Consider the following 18,408-nt stretch of genomic DNA (forward strand, 5'->3'; position numbering starts at 1 on the left):
AAAAATGAAGTAAAGCCAGACAGTTCTTACTTATTTGGAGCCTACAGAATCTGTACTGCCGGATTAAGATGTTTTCTGTTATTGGATGTTATGAGACCAGCTAAATTCCCTGTACCACCACCAAGCCAACGGGGGGGTCACTGTAGCTGGATCACTAAGGAGAAAAGCAGAGAAAGATATTAATAAACCTATCTTCCAAAGTATCTTCCAAAACAGCCACACACTAGTGTAGAAGGAGACTATTATTTTTTAGTGTCTTTAGAGAATGATATTTGTCTGGGATCAAGCCAGTCTGATAGTGGCTGAGATGGTCAACAGGTGACAGAGTTTTTTATCATAATTTTTATGGAAAGTCATGAACTGGATTCACACTTCTTCTGGAATCCCCCTCATCTTTATTTTTAACAGAGGACATTTGAATTAGTCAGATCCCTCTTCTGTTTCATCTTGATACACTAACACAGAGACATTGTGTCCTCAAAGCTTTCCTCCTAAAGTCAAGGTTTACAAGGTTGAATGGAAACAACAGTGTGTGGTGGCATGTGTCGGGTTTGTGCAATGTGGGTTCTTTGGAGAAGAAGCAGTACAGCGCCTCAGCCAAGAGGTGGCATTTTAGCTGCTGTTGAATGACAGAGGTCAAAAAGTAGTTCAGATTAAATAGGAGAGGGAAGGAGGAAGGGCACATTTTCTTTCAGCCGCTCTTTCTTCTCTGTCCCGTTTGATGTGTGTGTGCAAATAGAGAAAGAGGTGTGTCTTTGTGTAGATTTAGATTAGCAAACTAGAAGAACAAAGAATCCTGTTTGGAAAGGAGGTCATAAACAAATAAAATGGTACAGTAAATAGTCAGACTGACTGAGACTGTGAAAATTGTGTGTATGTCTATAGAGAAAAATTATATTTTTGCTCAGCTGAGCGAAAAAAATGTGGAATCCAGTGAGTCATTGGGATGTCATCACTGTGAATCTGTTTTGGAAGTTTTACAATTTTTTAATACTTGTGCACAAGTTAAACTTCAAATTGTTTACACTGCATGATATTTGCACTCTTACAATATTATATAGATTTTCTTTTACAAAAATACATATAGAAAGGGGAAAAAATATCACTTACAAAAACATAATCATGCTAAGGTATTATTAAAAAGAAAATACAAAGTTTGACAGTCACTGACATTGCTTTGCTTTACTGTTGCTGCTGCGTTTAAGGGCTAATTGTAAGGTCAGTACAACCATTGTACATCCACTTGCATTTTATTGAATGAAATGTGAAAATGAAGGGACTTTCACTGTAGTGTTAGTGTAATAAAAGTTTACAGTGCATTTTCTTTCACCACCTGACGCATTCCCTGAACGTGATATTTACTTTCACGGTCAATAAAAACACGGCCAAACTGCTGGAAGTCATGATTTCCTCCAGCATTGTAAAGCGGCAGTCGCCATGCAGCACGCGATCGTCACACGTCATATGGTGTAATGACGTAGGCGGCGTAGTAGAATGAATGAGCCGGGAGAGTCGGCTCAGAAACAGTCAAGGCACTGAGCGAGACACCATGCTGCTGTGAAGTAGCGATCTTTTCTTCTGACACTGACAAATATTACGATATCGAGAAAAATATATATATATTTCGTTGTCTTGAAAGAATAATGGCACGAGGAGAGGGCCCCGAGCAGTACTCGGCGACGAGTTTACTATCAGTCAAACCCATAAATACAGAGATCAAGAAAGCAAAGGTAAGAGCTAGGAGTTATATGTTTGATTTCTGGGGTTTATTTCAGACGTGTTGTCTGTGTTGCCCCTGTTTATTCGGGAGCGTAAAAAGGCGCCTAAAGTGAATGTAACGTTTGATAAATTGCTACTTCCTTTCGGCATCTCAAAGGCTCCCCTACTTGTCCTCGGCATTTGAATTTCACCCGGTTTGTCCATCTGTCCTCGGGCAGCTGCTCGTGAGGCTGACATACTGGTATTAAAGGGACCACATCTTAATTAAACTTGCCATTTTTGAAAATGTGATTTAAATTGTACAGTCTTGTCAAATACAGCAGCCGTAGTGATGACAGATGTGCCGTAGAAACGTGACGTGGTACTACTGCTTCAGAGCTGCATGGTGCATGATTCATATGGTTTGAGAGTCTAAAATTAAATGTATATTCAACAATGATATTTGTGATGTTAAAACGCGTTTCAACCAACCAGTGCTTGTACAGAGACTTGTGCGTGTATTGAACCAGCCTGGAAGACTTAAAGGACTCAAACCTTCCACATCATGTCACTCTTTCATCAGCAATGTCAGATCGCAGGATATTTCACCTTTACAGAATAGTTGGAGCATGTATAATCTAAGCTCCGCAAAACTAGTTTTACATATTATGTCTGTTTCAAAGGGATTTAATTAAAATATACTTTAAATACATCTGAGTCAAAATGATTAACAGAAAATTAATTGTCAACTATTTTGATAATGAATATATCTTTAAACATTCACACTTCGCCTGTGAATGGCCATTTTTCACTGCTTTTAGACATTTTCAAACATTAAATCAGTTAATCAAGAAAATAGTCTGATTAATCTATAATGAAATTAAGTGTCAATTGCAGCCTTAAATGCCTCTTATTCAAATAGAAAACATTTCATGTAACTTCTTGAAGTTGCATTTAATTTTTTTTCCCTTGAATCCAGAATTTTTGTGTTGTTTTGACCACTGAGGTTGTTTGTCTACTCCCGGATTTTACACTGTATGGGATTTTCCTCATTAGTCATCAAACTTCCCCTACAGGCTGTATTGATCCATGTAGCTTATATTTTTAGTTTCACATGATAATTATGCCAGTGTGGACTTATGTTTAAGGATTTGGTGGGTTGAGAATGTTATTCATGCCTGATTTGTGGGAGAGGCAGCAATTTGCTCACAACATGAGGTGATGCTGCTCTTGTGTCTGTGGAGGATGTGAGTCAGGGTTTACAGACTCCCTTGCTGACATCATCAGACCTGTACAGGTGATTGGCTGTGGCTGCGGGATGTGATAAGACTCTAGACTGCCAGCTGACTGTTGCCTACTCAGCATGAAATATCACACTACCACCAACATCCTATTCCTGGAGCCAATGGCAGCGCTGAAGTCTTTTTCATGTAGTGGGTGTGTGAACTACAGTAACCTCATAGTTTCACACACCACATCACGCCACATCGCCACTGGGGATTTGTCTCTAATCTGGCATTCTGAGCAGTGGGGTGAGAAAAGTTAGCCAATCTCAGTCCCTCGTGGTAACAGGTTGTTTAACACGGCAGTAATTTTGCCAATGGATTTGGACAAAGGGATGGATGAGGGTGGTTGAAGCAGTAAACAGGGTTTAAATAAACTCCAGACTACAGAAGAGAGCTGTAGATAATGATCATGTCGCGCATCACTGCCCACATCACTTTACCTTCATTTACAGCTCCTCTGGGAATATAAGCATTTAAGCGTGCTGCACAAATGAACTGCATTACATATCGCCTCTGTCCTCCCCTCTCCTTGTCTTCCAGCCAAAGCACCTGAGAAATCGTATGTCTGTGTGGAGCAAACTGTGCTATGCCATCGGGGGGGCTCCCTACCAGATCACAGGCAGCGCTCTGGGCTTCTTCCTCCAGATCTACCTGCTGGATGTGGCTCAGGTGATTGACGAGAGACACGCAAAAAATGGGAAGAGTGTAATCACACTTGGGGGGCATCACTTGTCTGAGCTAGAAAACACAATTTTACTTGCATATTATCTTTGACTTATTAAGAAGAAGAAAGACATTTTGTATAACTGGAAAAAGTTGTACAAATACCTTAAGTGGCAAATGAAATGTCCTTTTTTTATATATTCACTATTCTTCAAAACAAAGTTCATCTATTTGTTAATTCTGCAGAATACAAGTTGGAGACTAATTTCCTTATCTTTGCATTTTCCCCTGTAGTTACACATACTGATTAGCTTTAAGGGTCAATGCTTGTGTTTGCTCTTCTCAGTCTTGTATCACTTTAACAGTCTCCATCCTGCAGTAGCCGGTCAAGCGCATTAATTTGCACTCCTACCGCTTTACTTTGTTACTCAATTAGCAAGTTAGAATTTTCCACTGTACGCAGTAAGAACTTATGTAAAGGCCATTCAGCTCAAGAGATGAGATCATTAGAGTGGCTTTGAATGCTACATTGTTCTTTAACAAATAAAACAGTTGTTTATTTCACTTTCACAGCAGTTACAAAGCTCCAAACGTCTCCATAACCTCATTGGTGTCTTGGCTCTTTTGAATTATTCACTAGCAGTGCCATATGAGGTAGCATTTGGCATTGTCTATGTTTTGGTTTCATGCCTCACTCTTTTTTTTCCCCTTCAGCTCGATCCCTCCCATGCCTCTATCATCCTATTTGTTGGCCGGGCCTGGGACGCTGTCACAGACCCAACAGTAGGTTTCCTGGTGAGCCGGAGTAGATGGACCAGCGTTGGCCGCATGATGCCCTGGTAGGTGTCTGAATCTAACAGCAGCACATTATCTCAGGACACGTTCACGAAGCAAAGAGGATATTAAGTGATGATAAGGAAATACTGAAAATGATTAGATAGGATATTGAGTAGGGTGAGAAATGTGAGGCAAAAGTACTGGCAAAAAACAGCTCATGAACTGGTAGCAGTAACCATGGCAACAGGGATGAAGTGGCTACTGAGGAAGATAAGTGGTTAGAGTGCGAGAATATAGTCTGTATGAAACACAGTGCATCAGAAACCCCTATGACACATACCAAACCTAAGAAGAGCTTTTAAGCTTGTAGCGAACTAGGTACATTCCTGTTGACTTGCTAGAAGTCGCCTTCTTCTTCCTTGCCTTTGTTGGCGCATTACTGCGTTTCCTCCACCTGTAGATCAGTGGAATAGTGTGAAACCCTTGACAGTTTGTGTGGATTGCATCACCCACATGCTTGTGCATGTGTGTCCTCATATGCATTCACGACCACATACAAAATGGGGGCTCACTCAAACATTGTTCCATAGCGCTACAAGTGGTCAAAAACTACCACAGGGTACCTTTTTAATTTCCTATACGTGTGTGCAGTATGAATGAAATCTGCTATTATAATATATATAATTTACTATATATACCAAGATATAGTGAATTAGTAAAATAAACCATTTATAGATAAAATAACCAGATGGATTTTGGTTAATCTGATTAACTAAATATCTGAAAAATCCAAGTATTTAGTCACATTAAGCCAAGATTCTGTCATTTCCATGAAGCCGTTCTGCTCATTGATTTGATTTGTCTACAAAGATCTAACAGCCAAGTCTACGGAATTACGTCAATCCTATGTATGAATGTGTTTGACTATCGTACATGTTAGCTTTGTGATACGCTGACGACCAGCATGCAACCCATCATAGGTATCCCCTTCCACTTGCCAAAAGCATGCTGGCATTGGCTCAGCTCCCTGCAGCCCTGAACAGGCTAGATATATGTTTTAATATATTTTTACCGTAAGCACTGAGAGGCTCAGCATGAAGCAAGGAAAAGTGCAGGTTGTAAAATTATAAAATTCAAACGCTCTGCTTCAGAGCATAAGATTACTTCTGCAACTAAATGTATACAGCCAAGGTAATATGGCCATGGAATCCTGACAGTTGAAGTCAGTTTGTAAAGAAAGATGACCTTGATGAAATGGGGTGCAGCTTCTTTTACTTGTGAGTGTGTGTGAGAAGGGAAGGAGTGTGTGAAATGTGGCAGCTTGATAGGACAAGTGTTAGAGAAGATTGTCTTGTTCAGAAACCATCGCTTAAGGCAACAATGTAATCTGCACTGGAATGGATCTAAATATTTTACGGGCGTTTTTTTCTCACATGATGTCACAGTGACGTCTTGAGCATTGTGGGTATTTGAGTCAGAAATGCTAGCTGTGCATGAGCTGCACTTGTGCGGGGGATTGGGGGGAGGGGGTTTACCGGCTTCTGCTGTGATTGGTCCAACCTACAACACACCATCAGCCTCAAACCAATAGGGGTGTGTCCGTCTTTGTGTGTGTGTGTGTGTGTGTGTGTGTGTGTGTGTGTGTGTGTGTGTGTGTGTGTGTGTGTTTGGGAGGGGGTTTGGCAGAAGCAGAGAGAGGTTACTTTGTGTCAAGTGGCCTCCTTGGTAGGAATAATGGAGGTCATTGTTAAAGGCAACATGTACATGAAGCGAAACAATCAGCCCTTAGATAAGAACACACAGATGTCTTTTTATGTCCTCACTTGTCCTTCCAATATGTTGGGAAAATGTTTTACATAAAGATATTGTGACATGAGACCGGAATGGGACATTTGCCTTGTTTTAGCTAAGTTTTTAGCATTAGCACTTTGTACACTGATTTAGCGTATGTACCTCAAGGTCATTTCCTGTGCCTTACTGACAAATGTGACATGCAAAGAATCTGTGCTGTGTTCAATCAGCCACACCAGTGTGCAAACTCTTGCAACCTGGCCTCTATTTCCAGATAATTTAGCTCTCACTAACCTAATTCACTCAGACATCAGATGGAATCAAGGAGGTGCTTTCTTTCTTATTTCCCACGTGTGCCACACAAAGGGGGTTCATACAACCATGTGTGAGTGCAGAAGTGTCACATTCAATGAAGAAATATCTCTCTGTGTTCACTGATACAGCCCTGAGGGATGTCTTTTGCATGACAGCTCAATAACAAAAATTAGAGGCAAAAATGCAGGAGGGTGAATTCAAAGTGTGCGGCTCTTAACTATAAAGCTCCAACTAATGGCTATTTTCATTATTGATTCATCTTCCAGCTATTTTTTCAGTTAATTGTTTGGTCTACTAAATGTCAGAAAATAGCGAAAAATCACAATTTCCAGTAGCCCAATGTGACGTGTTCAAATAGCTTGTTTTATTCAGCCAACAGTCCAAAACCCAAAGGTATTGGTTTACTATCACATAAGCAGTAAAACTACAATTGAGAAACTGGAACCAGAGAATATTTATATATATTTTTTTGCTTGAATAATAACTTAAATGATGAATCAATGATTGTTTTCTGTTAAGTGACTTATTCTTTCAGCTCTACTGAACCTGTTGGGGTTTGTTGATGCTAACAAGAGACACATGGTTTCCTGTTGGCACAAAAATATCTTGCAGTCATGCTCATGTTCATTAGGAGTTTTATCTGGACTGTTGTCTGTTTTGAAAAGTTTCTGAGGTGGCACCAGCTTCTCTGAGGTCAGCCGGAGGTCATACAAAGCTGAGGAAAAGGCTGTTGAGAGTGAGCGGGGTGAGAGCGAGGTGGGCCAGCCCACCCTCGTCTCCTTATGCAGCCTGAGCCCTTTCTCCCCACACAAGCTCTAACAAGGCAGGTTTAGGGGTATTTTTCACAAAGCAGCATGAGAGAGTAGAAAAGAAGTGACTGCAAGGGATTAAAAATTAAGGGGGGATGGTAAAGCTACAGTAACACTTATAATTCATTAAACACTCTTTAGCACACTTGGGCACACTTTTTTTTTGTTTCAAGCCAAACGGTACATGGAAGGTGAACCCCACTGTAGTGACTCAAATTAGACAAAATATCTGCAAAACACTACAAATTGTTATCTTTTTAAATTTGCCTTCACCACACTGTCTCCTAACAATCCTCCACCACTTTCTTCCCAGGATCCTTTGCTCTACTCCGTTTGCAGTGCTGACTTACTTCCTGATCTGGTACGTGCCGCCTTTTGAACAAGGGAAGGTCGTCTGGTACCTGATCTTTTACTGCCTCTTCCAGTCAATGCAGACGGTCAGTATTTCGTGTTGACACTCCCCAGTACTTTGTTTCCTCTTGGTCCTAATGTGTACACTAGCCTAACTGTGTGTTTATGTACATTCACAGTGCTTCCATGTGCCATATTCAGCCCTCACCATGTTTATCAGCAACGACCAGAAAGAGAGGGACTCAGCCACAGCTTATCGTACGTCAGCTCTCCAGATGGTTTGTACGTGTTTTTATGTGTGTTGTTGTTCATGTGCTGACACTGCATTTCTGTGTTGCTCTCAGGTATGATGGTGGAGGTGCTGGGCACAGTTCTGGGCACCGCAATCCAGGGACAGATAGTAGGTGGCGCCACAGATTGTCCCACTGAGCCTGATGTCCCCGATAGCAGTAACTCAACCAAAATCAACATGTCCAGAGTTGCACTGGATGAGACGGTGAGTCTCTTGAGTGTATTGCATTGTGTCAGATAAATGATATTTACAACTAGTCCAAGCTAATGCTGTCTTTTCTGTCCTCAGAAACAAGCTTACTTGATTGCTTCAGGGGTCATCTGCATCATCTACGTCCTCTGTGCCACTATTTTGTTTTTTGGTGTGAAGGAGCAAAAAGGTATGAATCCATGAAATAATATTTATAATGTTTTAAAGCAGAGCTGTGGACTCTAAGGACTTTAGACTCGACTTGACATAATCAACGAAGACTTTTACACCAATGACTCGTGACTTCACTTAGAACCTTTTTTAGCCTTCTGACTTAGAAAGAAAATTGTTTTAAAATCGTGTGCAGCAAATAAACTCGTACTTTTCCTGACAACAGATATACTCTAACACACCAGACAGATAATGATGATACCTCGGATCATCACACTGGGATGTAAGGGACAGCGATATTCAGAACTTTTGGCAAAAAATACAGATAATTGTAGTTGTCACAGGAATAACATACCAAGGCACACCTGATCATTTTGCTTTTTAAATGTTATTAAGTTCATTTGAAGTTAATGGAATGCAACATTTAAAAGCATTCATTAATTCTGTAAATGTAGTACACTATTACCCTAAAATTTCAAAATGGCATTAAATTAGGTGATGGCTACATAATGACTTGTTTAGGACTCAAAGCACAAAATGTAGGTCTTGGACTTGATCCAGGACTTCATAGCCAAGATTTGAGACTTACTGGTGTCTAGCAAAACCATGACTTCATCAGGTGTCCTTGGGAGACATTTGTCCTACTCCAAAAAAATGTCAGACTTGGTGGCCATACAAATTAGACACATTCCATCTTATCAACATGACTATGTATCGTGCATGAAATTCCTTACAGCAAAGATTTTCACGTGTCTTATCTTTGTTCTCTTCTCCTCCGTGTTGGATTATAGAGAGCGGGCGAAAAAGATCCCAGCTCCTCACCTTCCGCCAGGGCCTGTGGCTGGTGATAAGTCACGGGCCATACATCAAACTGGTCATCGGCTTCCTCTTCACCTCTCTGGCCTTCATGGTAATAGTGTTTTATTATCTGTCTCATATTGGATGCACAAGTTATTTTGTATTAATTTGATGAAGTCATAGTTAAAGGAATAATTCCACATTTTGGGAAATAACTTCTCATCTAACGACAAGACTCATATCATATACAGTACAGCCAGGAGACAGTTAGCTTAGCTAAGCATAAAGGCTGGAAACAAGGGGAAATAGCTACCCTAGCTCTGTCCAAAGGTAAAACCACAACTTGTTTTTAAACTTTGGCTTTTGTAAGGATTAAACAAAAGAGATATAATGTAAAGTGTATTTCCCAAAATCCCCAAACTGTTCCTTATCTGTAAATGTAGTTTGCAGAAAAATGACTCTTCTTAATTTGTCTTTAACAGCTACTGGAGGGAAACTTTGCTCTTTTCATCACCTACGCTCTTGGCCACAGGAAGGACTTCCAGAATATTCTCCTGGTCATCATGGTGAGTGTTTCTGTTTTCCCCCGAAGGACTCTTCGCCTCCTTGTAAAAGCCCTATTCAATATAAGATTTGAAGGACATCAGTGCAATCTGTAGCAAAAAACCCTGTTTGGTTGTCCTTGTGGCAGAGAGTAAGGTAGGGTTTTCAGCCCGAACTCTGAGGCCTTTCCTCACATGAGGAGACGCATGGTACCAGGGCTGAAAGGGCAGATTTTCAGGGTGAGAGGAGGTGTTGTTTGGGCTCCTGGGAACCTGTCTCCCAGACACACACTCACATAGCGTTAGCAGGAGATCGAGGGAGAGACAGGCACACAGTGGAGCTTTTGTTGCCTTGGTGATCCTTCACTGCCACCCTGAGAACTGCCACCATTGGTTGCGCCCTCCTTTCCATCCTTTCCTCACTGCTTTCTGCTCTGGTGCCTTTCCCTCTGATTAGGAGTGGAAACATTTTTGGGCACCACAATTGGAAAGGTGGGAGTTGAGGGGGAGAAAAGAAATATTTTCCACAGTTGATGTTCATATTATTTCTCAGGCTGCTAAGTTGTCAGTGGCAGGATTGTTCTTGTGTGGGCATTTAACACTGCTTGACCAAGTTTGGCCTAGAGGTCGAAGATTGTCTGCTCAAGACCACACAGAGCACATTGTGCCCTTGTCCCTTGACCTCCTCCTGCAGTGGTCACTTTATTCTTTCAGTTTCCCACATTTTTCAGAATTTTAATGAAGCCCAGTTAGAATTTTGACTGATTTTTTTTTTTTTTAATGGAGAATATGTTTCTTATTGTGGCTGCTTGTTATAATTTAGGCTGCAGCGAGGATTTTAGATATATCGAGGTCTTGTAGTGCTGCAAGTCCTACATGCAGCTTTTGTTTTTTGGATATGAATTGTTTTTCGCCTGATTTGGCCAGAAAAACGGCTAACTCAACATACATACTTTTCATGGTTTCCAGACATATTTCTTAAGAAGGGAATATAGGATTCATATTTTCATCTAAATGTTGCAAAGGAAAATCTATGCATGGCAACAAAGAATCACCCTTAAAACAAAGCTGACAATGAAGAGTGTCTTATTATTTTTATATTTTTGTGCCATCTATGACTTTTCTACTAAAAAAACAAAACAAAACATGGTTATACAAGACCATATACACCACAGGATATGACATACTCCAGCAGAGACCTAAATTTCAAACTACAAGTTGATTTTAGTCCTTGATCATTATCTGGGCAGACTTTTTTTTTCCCCCACACTTGATTTCCTCCAGAATTAAAAGTTTCACATAGTAACAGGTTGTATTTTGGGTGATGCTGAGGTTTTTGCAGAGGACACTACGGCTCTGATCATGCCTTGCCAATAACAACTCAAGTGATACAACTGGCAGTTCTTTCTTTGACCCCAGGATTCATGTTTTTCTCCAACATACAAAATGTATGTTAGATATATTAACAATGTGAGAGTAGAGATAAAAATAAAAAACAACATAATCCATATGGCTTCAAGAATTAAATTATTAATTAAAGGCTAAACTGGTTCATCTGATTGAATGATTCTAGTTAAATCAGATGTTTTTATTGTTAACGTTGATTGACGTGAATAATCAACAATCAATCATCAATTTACTGTGTACCTCCCTTGTCCTTTTTGTTCTTTTGAGAGCTTGCGTAATGATATTTAATGAAACAACAATGCTGATAGTTCCATGTCACATTGTTTCCAGCTGTCTGGGACTCTGACCATCCCGTGGTGGCAATGGTTTCTGAGCCGGTTTGGGAAGAAGACGGCAGTTTACTTCGGCATCTCGGTAAGTAAGAAATGCTTGTTTTTGGTACAACAAAGGCATTAATTCAAAGAGGTCTTGTTATGGAATTGCTCACATCCTTCTATCTCTTTCTATAGTGGGCAGTACCCTTCATGATCCTGATCATCTGCGTCAAGAGCAACCTGATCATTTCTTACTTGGTCTCAGTGGCAGCCGGTGTGAGCGTGGCGGCAGCTTTCCTCCTGCCTTGGTGAGCATGAGTTTATCCACAGAACCCCTGGATCCATATGCAGATATGGCTTTTAGTTGATTGTGTCTTGAGTTTCCTTCTAAACGATGTGTTTGTGCTTTCAGGTCAATGCTTCCCGATGTAGTGGATGACTTCAAGGTTAACAACCCAGACATCCATGGCCACGAAGCCATCTTCTACTCCTTTTATGTGTTCTTCATCAAGTTTGCCTCTGGAGTATCCCTGGGTGTCTCTACGCTCAGTTTGAAGTAAGTGAACGGATCCATTTTTTTGTATTATTCATATTTGTAGCAATTTAATCATAAATTATTCTCATGTACATGTGTTTTTATTCTCATTGTCATTAAAATGTCAGTTTTGTCTGCTTGGCCGTGATATGACGCTATATGAGATTAACTCCACATTACAGCTCATCGGTCTAGTGGTCAACAATCACATAATCCTTCACCTAACAGTCTTGCCAAACTGTACTCACATCAGCTCAACTTTTCATCCTCTGTCTGCATTTTTTCGCAGATTTGCCGGCTATGTCACTGGGAGCTGCTCACAACCTGAGGCGGTCAGTTTAACCCTGAAGGTGCTGGTCTCTCCTGTGCCTGTGGTTCTTATTGCTGTGGGACTGTTGATATTGAAGACCTACCCTATTGATGAGGAAAGGAGGCAGGTCAACCGAAAACTACTGCAGGAGATGCTGTAAGTGAAAAGGGAAATGCACACACACACAAGCACTTAAAACACGACAACACAGAAGTTTATGCTTGATTCGGGATAAACAAACAAGGCTAGACAACTTTTTGTTGTGCAGCAGGACTCGTGCATGACCACAGTAAACAAATCAGTGAGATGCTAAATTCAAATGAAACCTTTAAAAAAAAAAAAACAACAACAAAAAAAAAACTGTTTTGCTATGGTGCATTATTCACCCTGTCTGGACGAAGCCAAGTCCTTTGTGTGTGACCTGTGTGTCCTGGCTGTTCTCCCGTCCTCTAACAGAGACTCTGAAGCTGATTCTGAGTCTGAAACTTCAGCGCTTGGGAGCGACGTGTAGAGTCGGAGGACGAGCCAACCACCACTGCTGCTTTACATGTTTGCCCAGGCTGTTGAGGGACATGACCACCAACTATCTGGATAAACAGAGGAGGGACCACAGACTGCCACTGCTGCCCACACACCATCAGCATTAACTGGCTCCCTCCAGTGGATCACACAGGTTTACGTCGCCCTCTAGTGGCCGGCCAGTGTTATGTTGTGTGTGTGCGATTCAAGTATTTTCTATTGTTTTTTTAATCTCCAACTGTGTCCCAATTAAACTGCATCTACTGAAACTAAAAAGCATACACAATTTTCAAATCTCCACAGTGTATCACTTTGTCAGGTAGTGCCCGGGGTTAGCCTTTGTTCTTCTTGCTTTCACCTCTCAATATTCTTGGAAAGGTTTTCTTTCATTGTTTAGCTGAAACACAGCACAGGGATCTATCCATATTTTAACCTAAATGGGTATCCACTACTGAACTGGACAGCAAAACCTGATCACCTCATCATTTAAACGGAGATAAAACATCTTTTAGTTCAACTGCAGCTCCCATAAGAGCTGTAGTCATTTTTATCTTGGTATCATGAGTTGTTCCTGTAGCTGTCTACAATGTTACTTACCTTGACTAGTTATTAGCAGCTCCTCCATTTCTTTTGTGCATTGCATTGTGGGACAATGGTATTCATCAACTCTACTATTTTTACACTCCTCCAGTGAATGCACTACATACTGAAAACCTGGTTAAAATCTGTTGGAATTGGGACAGAGTTTGTGATTTTTGTGGTATTGTTTATGAAGTATTTATTGGTTGGTTTACAAGATCAGACCTTCACTCATGCAGACTGGAGTGTGATGTTACCTTTAATGTTTACCATGTCTTCGTCAGGCATGTTTGGTTTTCCATTCAGACAGTGCTCTGAAGTAAATATACAGTATCAGCCCTTATTTATAAAGGGCATACCAGCACCATTTCTCTAATTAGAGTTGTATGGAGTTGTGCTACAATTTCTACTTTTCATTAGATGTTGTTGCCTATAGAGCACATCATAAAAGGCAAAAACTTTAAGTGTACTTGAATCTTCTGAAGGGGAAATGGCACCTCATGTTAAGATATACTGTATAAAGGCTGAATCACTGCCTTACACACACGTCTTGTATGATTAGTTGTGATGAGATTTTCTGTTGAACTTATTTGTTTAGTGTTCTTTTTGCAACCAAGAAGGGTTTCCCATCACACCTTTTTTTTTCTCTAACATTTCAGCCAATCTCCATGAAGCTTAATAGACATTTCTGAATGTGCTTTCACAGCAAAGTCAACTCCAGTATGAAGTAATTTCATCTAGCATGCACTCACTTCCCAAGAGAAGAAAAAAGCTTTATTTAACTATTTATTTAAACAAACAATCTAAGGGATTATAATTTCTTATGAAAGTACATGTATAATTTATTAAGTGAACGGCTATTGATGTATATGTGATATGTGACTTAAGTCAAATGTTTGAAAACAACAAAATAGTGTATTTTTTCTTTTTCTAAGAAATTAAAATATCACAAGGTGCTGTAATGTGATTAATGAGCTGCCTTAAAAATATTGTGATTCTCAAACAGCAGCCCAAACCCAGCTTTTCTATTATAAGGTATGCAGGAGACATTTGTCCTCACTTTAGATGCCTTGATTTAACGTCACATGATCTTATATCCTTATTGGTTAAGTTATTAAGGTTTAAAAAAAAAAACTTTAAAACTTCATATATTCTTACATAGTTTTCCTTTTTAGGGTTTTGAAATTGCACTGAATGAACCTAATGAAACCCATTACATCTCTCCTTGGTGTTTATATGCTGCTGTATGTATAATATGTAAATACTTTTCTAAGTTTGACCTTGATGAGCAATATGTAAGTCAGTGAAGAGATGAATTCATGTGCTGTAAATTTGCAATCTTAAGTCTGCGAATAAAGTTTGCCAAAACCTGTGATGTCATTGCAGTATCCTAAATCTCTCCCCCACCTTTCATGCATAGAATATTTAACCACTTGTTTCAGCAGATACCTTGATGAGGTTTATTTATTTAATATTTAGTAGACACAAATTCATGTAAGTTGGTATAAAGTACAACAATGGTAGGCAAATAGTGGCCCCCCCAACAAAAGTATTTGGACCCTTGATGAAAGCTGAATATTTCAGTTTAATAGTAATTCAAACTTTTAAATCATTTTTTGAAAATCTACAGTAGATAATGTAAATACAAGGATTATGTAAATTCCAATAAATAGGACCTTGTAACATACTGTTTACAGAAACGTTTTGCAACACAGCATATATATTCACGTTTATTTAGTCTTATTTGACAAATGAATATTAGCATAAGCTGCTCACAAATAGGAAAAAGTATATCAGATACAATCCAAAAAAAAAGTTTTAAGGCCTGTGTTTCTACTGCACCTGTAAAACGTTGCCGCCCCAATGAACAATGCTGAAAAATGAAAAAAGAAGTGGTTACTGAACCACCATAGTGAGCCATATCATTATTAAATATTATTTTTATCAATCAGTTAACCTTATTTAATTTAATTTATTTTAATGTTATGAAAATATTAGGGCTGAATCACCTCACTTTAAGTCAGTTTGTTTCCAAAAACTCACTTGCTAGAGTTATTATGTCAAGATAGTGTGACTTGAATCAAGAAAATAATTAAACAAAGAAATCGTCAGTCAAGAAAAACTGCCGCTGGTTCCTTTTAGAGGCTGAAATCAACCAAAACGAAGCTGAAGGCTGCCAATTTATCCTCGCCACTAATTATCTCCAGCCGTGACTGAAAGGTGGTTTTACGCGCAGATTGAAAGGGAGCGGTGGAAGGACAGCAGTCTGTTGCGATGAAAACAAAGTGGCGTTTCTATATTTTGTGGAGTGTTTTATCACTTGGCCTCCTCAGCTGTGCAGTGGACACTTATGAATCTCCATTTACTAGAAGGAAAAAGGTTTTCAAACTGGGTACGCCAAAATCCAAACCAATTAAACTGTCGACAACAGAAGACAGGAAATCTGCCAGCACTTCTCCATCTCATCTCAGTTCCCAAAGGCCCGACCCTCCTCCGACACCTGGAGAACATCGATCCAAGCGACAAGATAAGCCCGAGGCAAAGCTCCAGTCGGACTTTGCTTACCTCCCAGACGTTTCTGTAACCTGCTCCACGTCTGACTTTGTCGTGAGGGTCAAACCATCTTTCTACGGTCTGGGCGCAGATGCAACGGAGCTGAAATTAGGAAGCACCTGCAGAAGCAACGGGGTTCTCAGACCGTACGGCGACCTGCTTTTCACGTATCCTCTGACAGCGTGTGATGCCGTGCGTCAGGTAAGATTTCCACGAATGTCATTTGTTTCCAGTCTCTCCTTGCATAATCTTGAAATCACAATTTCCGACCCCTCTTGACAGTCACCAGACGGGTATCTTGTCTACAAATTCGTGCTTCATCATGAGCCTTCGCCAAAACGTTTCCCAAGCAGAGCGCACCGGATCGATGTCGACATTGAATGCCGATATCAAAGGTTCGACTTGTCTTGCTATTTTCAACATCGTGTGTGTGTAAGCCCATTACTGACACCCTCCAAAACCTTGCCCAGGAACCATCATGTGTACCAACTGACTGTGCTGCCTATCTGGAAGACTGCTGTTGTGCGTAAAAGGCTGAAAGGAGGTCCGAATGACTTCCAGATCGAGTTGATGGACGGTATGTTTAAAGAACTGTGGACTGTAATGATTAAGAGCTGATTCCCCTTTCAGTGCAAATGTTTTTGTATGTTACAAATATCTGTGAAGTGGCTCCATTTGATGATATATTTTAATGAACTCTTAGATTCATGGAGCAGACCGGCCAAGTCCCAGGTGTACCAGCTTGGAAAGACTGTTAATTTCCAGGTCTCTGCTCTTCATCATCCAACTGGTGGGAAACTGTACATCAATAGCTGCTATGCTACACCATCCAGTGGCTCTAAATCATCCCTCAAATACACTATCATTGACAATTTTGGGTGAGTATTATGGACAGTAATGCGTTTTAAAATCTTTTGGGTTTACCATTGGTTTCCTGATTTGCAATTTACTGAGATTGTTGTCATCCATAGCTGTATGCTGGACAGCAAGAGAGACCCAGGGGCCTCTCAGTTCATCTCTCGGACAGACAAGACGCTGAGATTCTCCCTAGAGGCTTTCCAGTTCACTTCTGACCCTGACATGGAGGTGAGCACGGAGCATAATTCTCCGGATTCACACAGTTTTAACTGCGGCTTAACCCTGTTTCCATTTTTAGGTCAGTATTCACTGCAGATTGTTTGTCACATCTGAGGACCCAGGTCCTTCACACAAATCATGCACCTACAGAGGAAACAGGTGAGCCATTCCATCACTATAGGTGACTTTTTCTTGCTGCTGTTTCCAAGCGGATTGAGCATATTTATGCATTTGCCATGATAGGTGGAAGGCCCTTACTGGTGATGACTCCATTTGTAAATGCTGTGATTCACAATGTGTGACCTCTAAACCCCGGAGGGCCATGATGGAAGGTATGTGGCAGTCATATTTATTTTATTTTTTTTTAGCCCTGATTTTAAATTTCTAGGAAATATTTCTGTTGTGGTTCCTTTAAGTGTCACATCTCTAACGGACAATTCTCAAACTAAAAAACTTCACATGTGAAAGTGATCATACATTTTCTTGTGATCATTACAAATGGCTATGTCTCTACTTTTCTTCAAGGCTCTGCCAGCAGTGGGTCATTGCTGGTCTCTAATCAGCCGTACACAGCAGAAGATGGCTTTCTACCAGTCAGTTCCTCCTCAGTCAGCATGAGCAGAGAAGGCGAGGCCACAATCAATCATTACATTGATGAGCTGCACAGTCATGAGAACCGGTGGGAAAGTGCAGATGTAGTAAAATATGATGATGCTGATGAAGAAGAGCAAGTCTACACAGATGATGAAGAGGAGGAGGAAGAGCTTGATGAAGAAGGAAGTGGGGTTATCCTTGGGGTGATAGCAGAACCTGATTTAGATGAGTTAGGTTTTAGGGAGAGGGTCTTAGTGGAGGAGAAACAGTCTGAAGTGACTGATTCAGATCAGTTCAAAGAGGATCAGTCTAGGTATACAGTACAAGAGCATTTTACAGAGAGTGAAAAAGAAGAGGAGAGATTTGAAGGAAGAGATGAGATCTCTGAAGTACAGCAGGCAATCCATTTGAATCAGAAGGAAGGTAAAGTGTTGCGTCACTGGGTGCAGTTGGGGCCAATGTTACCATCAGAAGTCAGTTTACAGGGGGAGTTACAGCCACTGGTCTCTGAAGGTGAAGAAGAAAACAGGAAACATACGGGTAGCAGTGAAGAGGTTGACAGGATGATAGCCTCTGAGGTGGAGTGGAAGAAGGATGATGGTCTGGCAGACTTAGTAGATGATAAGGAGATGACCTGGTATTTCACATGGCGGTAGTATTAGTTTAATGAATCGATCAGTACTCTGCTTAAAGACTGTTGTAACTCTCCATATCAGGATATTCTGACTCATTTCAATAAAAACATGAAAATGCAGTTGATGAGACTCTATCATAACATGACACCATTTCTTTTCTAAGATTTGATCTTCAACATTATGAATGCTCATAGTAGTTGACA

The 18,408-nt window shown here is 40.4% G+C and overlaps 2 protein-coding genes across 2 annotated transcripts; both read left to right on the forward strand.

Annotated features, from left to right (window-relative positions):
- Positions 1–1,470: 1,470 nt before the first annotated feature.
- LOC122889001 (sodium-dependent lysophosphatidylcholine symporter 1-B-like) lies at positions 1,471–14,721 on the forward strand. The gene is made up of 14 exons (XM_044223976.1): positions 1,471–1,730; positions 3,525–3,653; positions 4,362–4,486; positions 7,653–7,776; positions 7,870–7,948; positions 8,035–8,186; positions 8,271–8,361; positions 9,134–9,252; positions 9,623–9,706; positions 11,420–11,503; positions 11,599–11,711; positions 11,816–11,959; positions 12,228–12,404; positions 12,705–14,721. The coding sequence occupies exons 1-14, from the start codon at positions 1,644–1,646 to the stop codon at positions 12,757–12,759; spliced, it is 1,563 nt and encodes a 520-aa protein (XP_044079911.1). The 5' UTR covers positions 1,471–1,643; the 3' UTR covers positions 12,760–14,721.
- Positions 14,722–15,507: 786 nt separating this feature from the next.
- si:ch211-67f13.7 (uncharacterized protein LOC565426 homolog) lies at positions 15,508–18,324 on the forward strand. The gene is made up of 8 exons (XM_044223975.1): positions 15,508–16,100; positions 16,182–16,294; positions 16,370–16,476; positions 16,603–16,777; positions 16,871–16,985; positions 17,056–17,135; positions 17,220–17,308; positions 17,502–18,324. Exons 1-8 carry the CDS (start codon positions 15,621–15,623, stop codon positions 18,224–18,226), a joined length of 1,884 nt encoding a protein of 627 aa, XP_044079910.1. The 5' UTR covers positions 15,508–15,620; the 3' UTR covers positions 18,227–18,324.
- Positions 18,325–18,408: the final 84 nt, after the last annotated feature.

Source organism: Siniperca chuatsi, linkage group LG15, assembly GCF_020085105.1.
Source record: "Siniperca chuatsi isolate FFG_IHB_CAS linkage group LG15, ASM2008510v1, whole genome shotgun sequence".
Lineage (NCBI taxonomy): Eukaryota > Metazoa > Chordata > Actinopteri > Centrarchiformes > Sinipercidae > Siniperca > Siniperca chuatsi.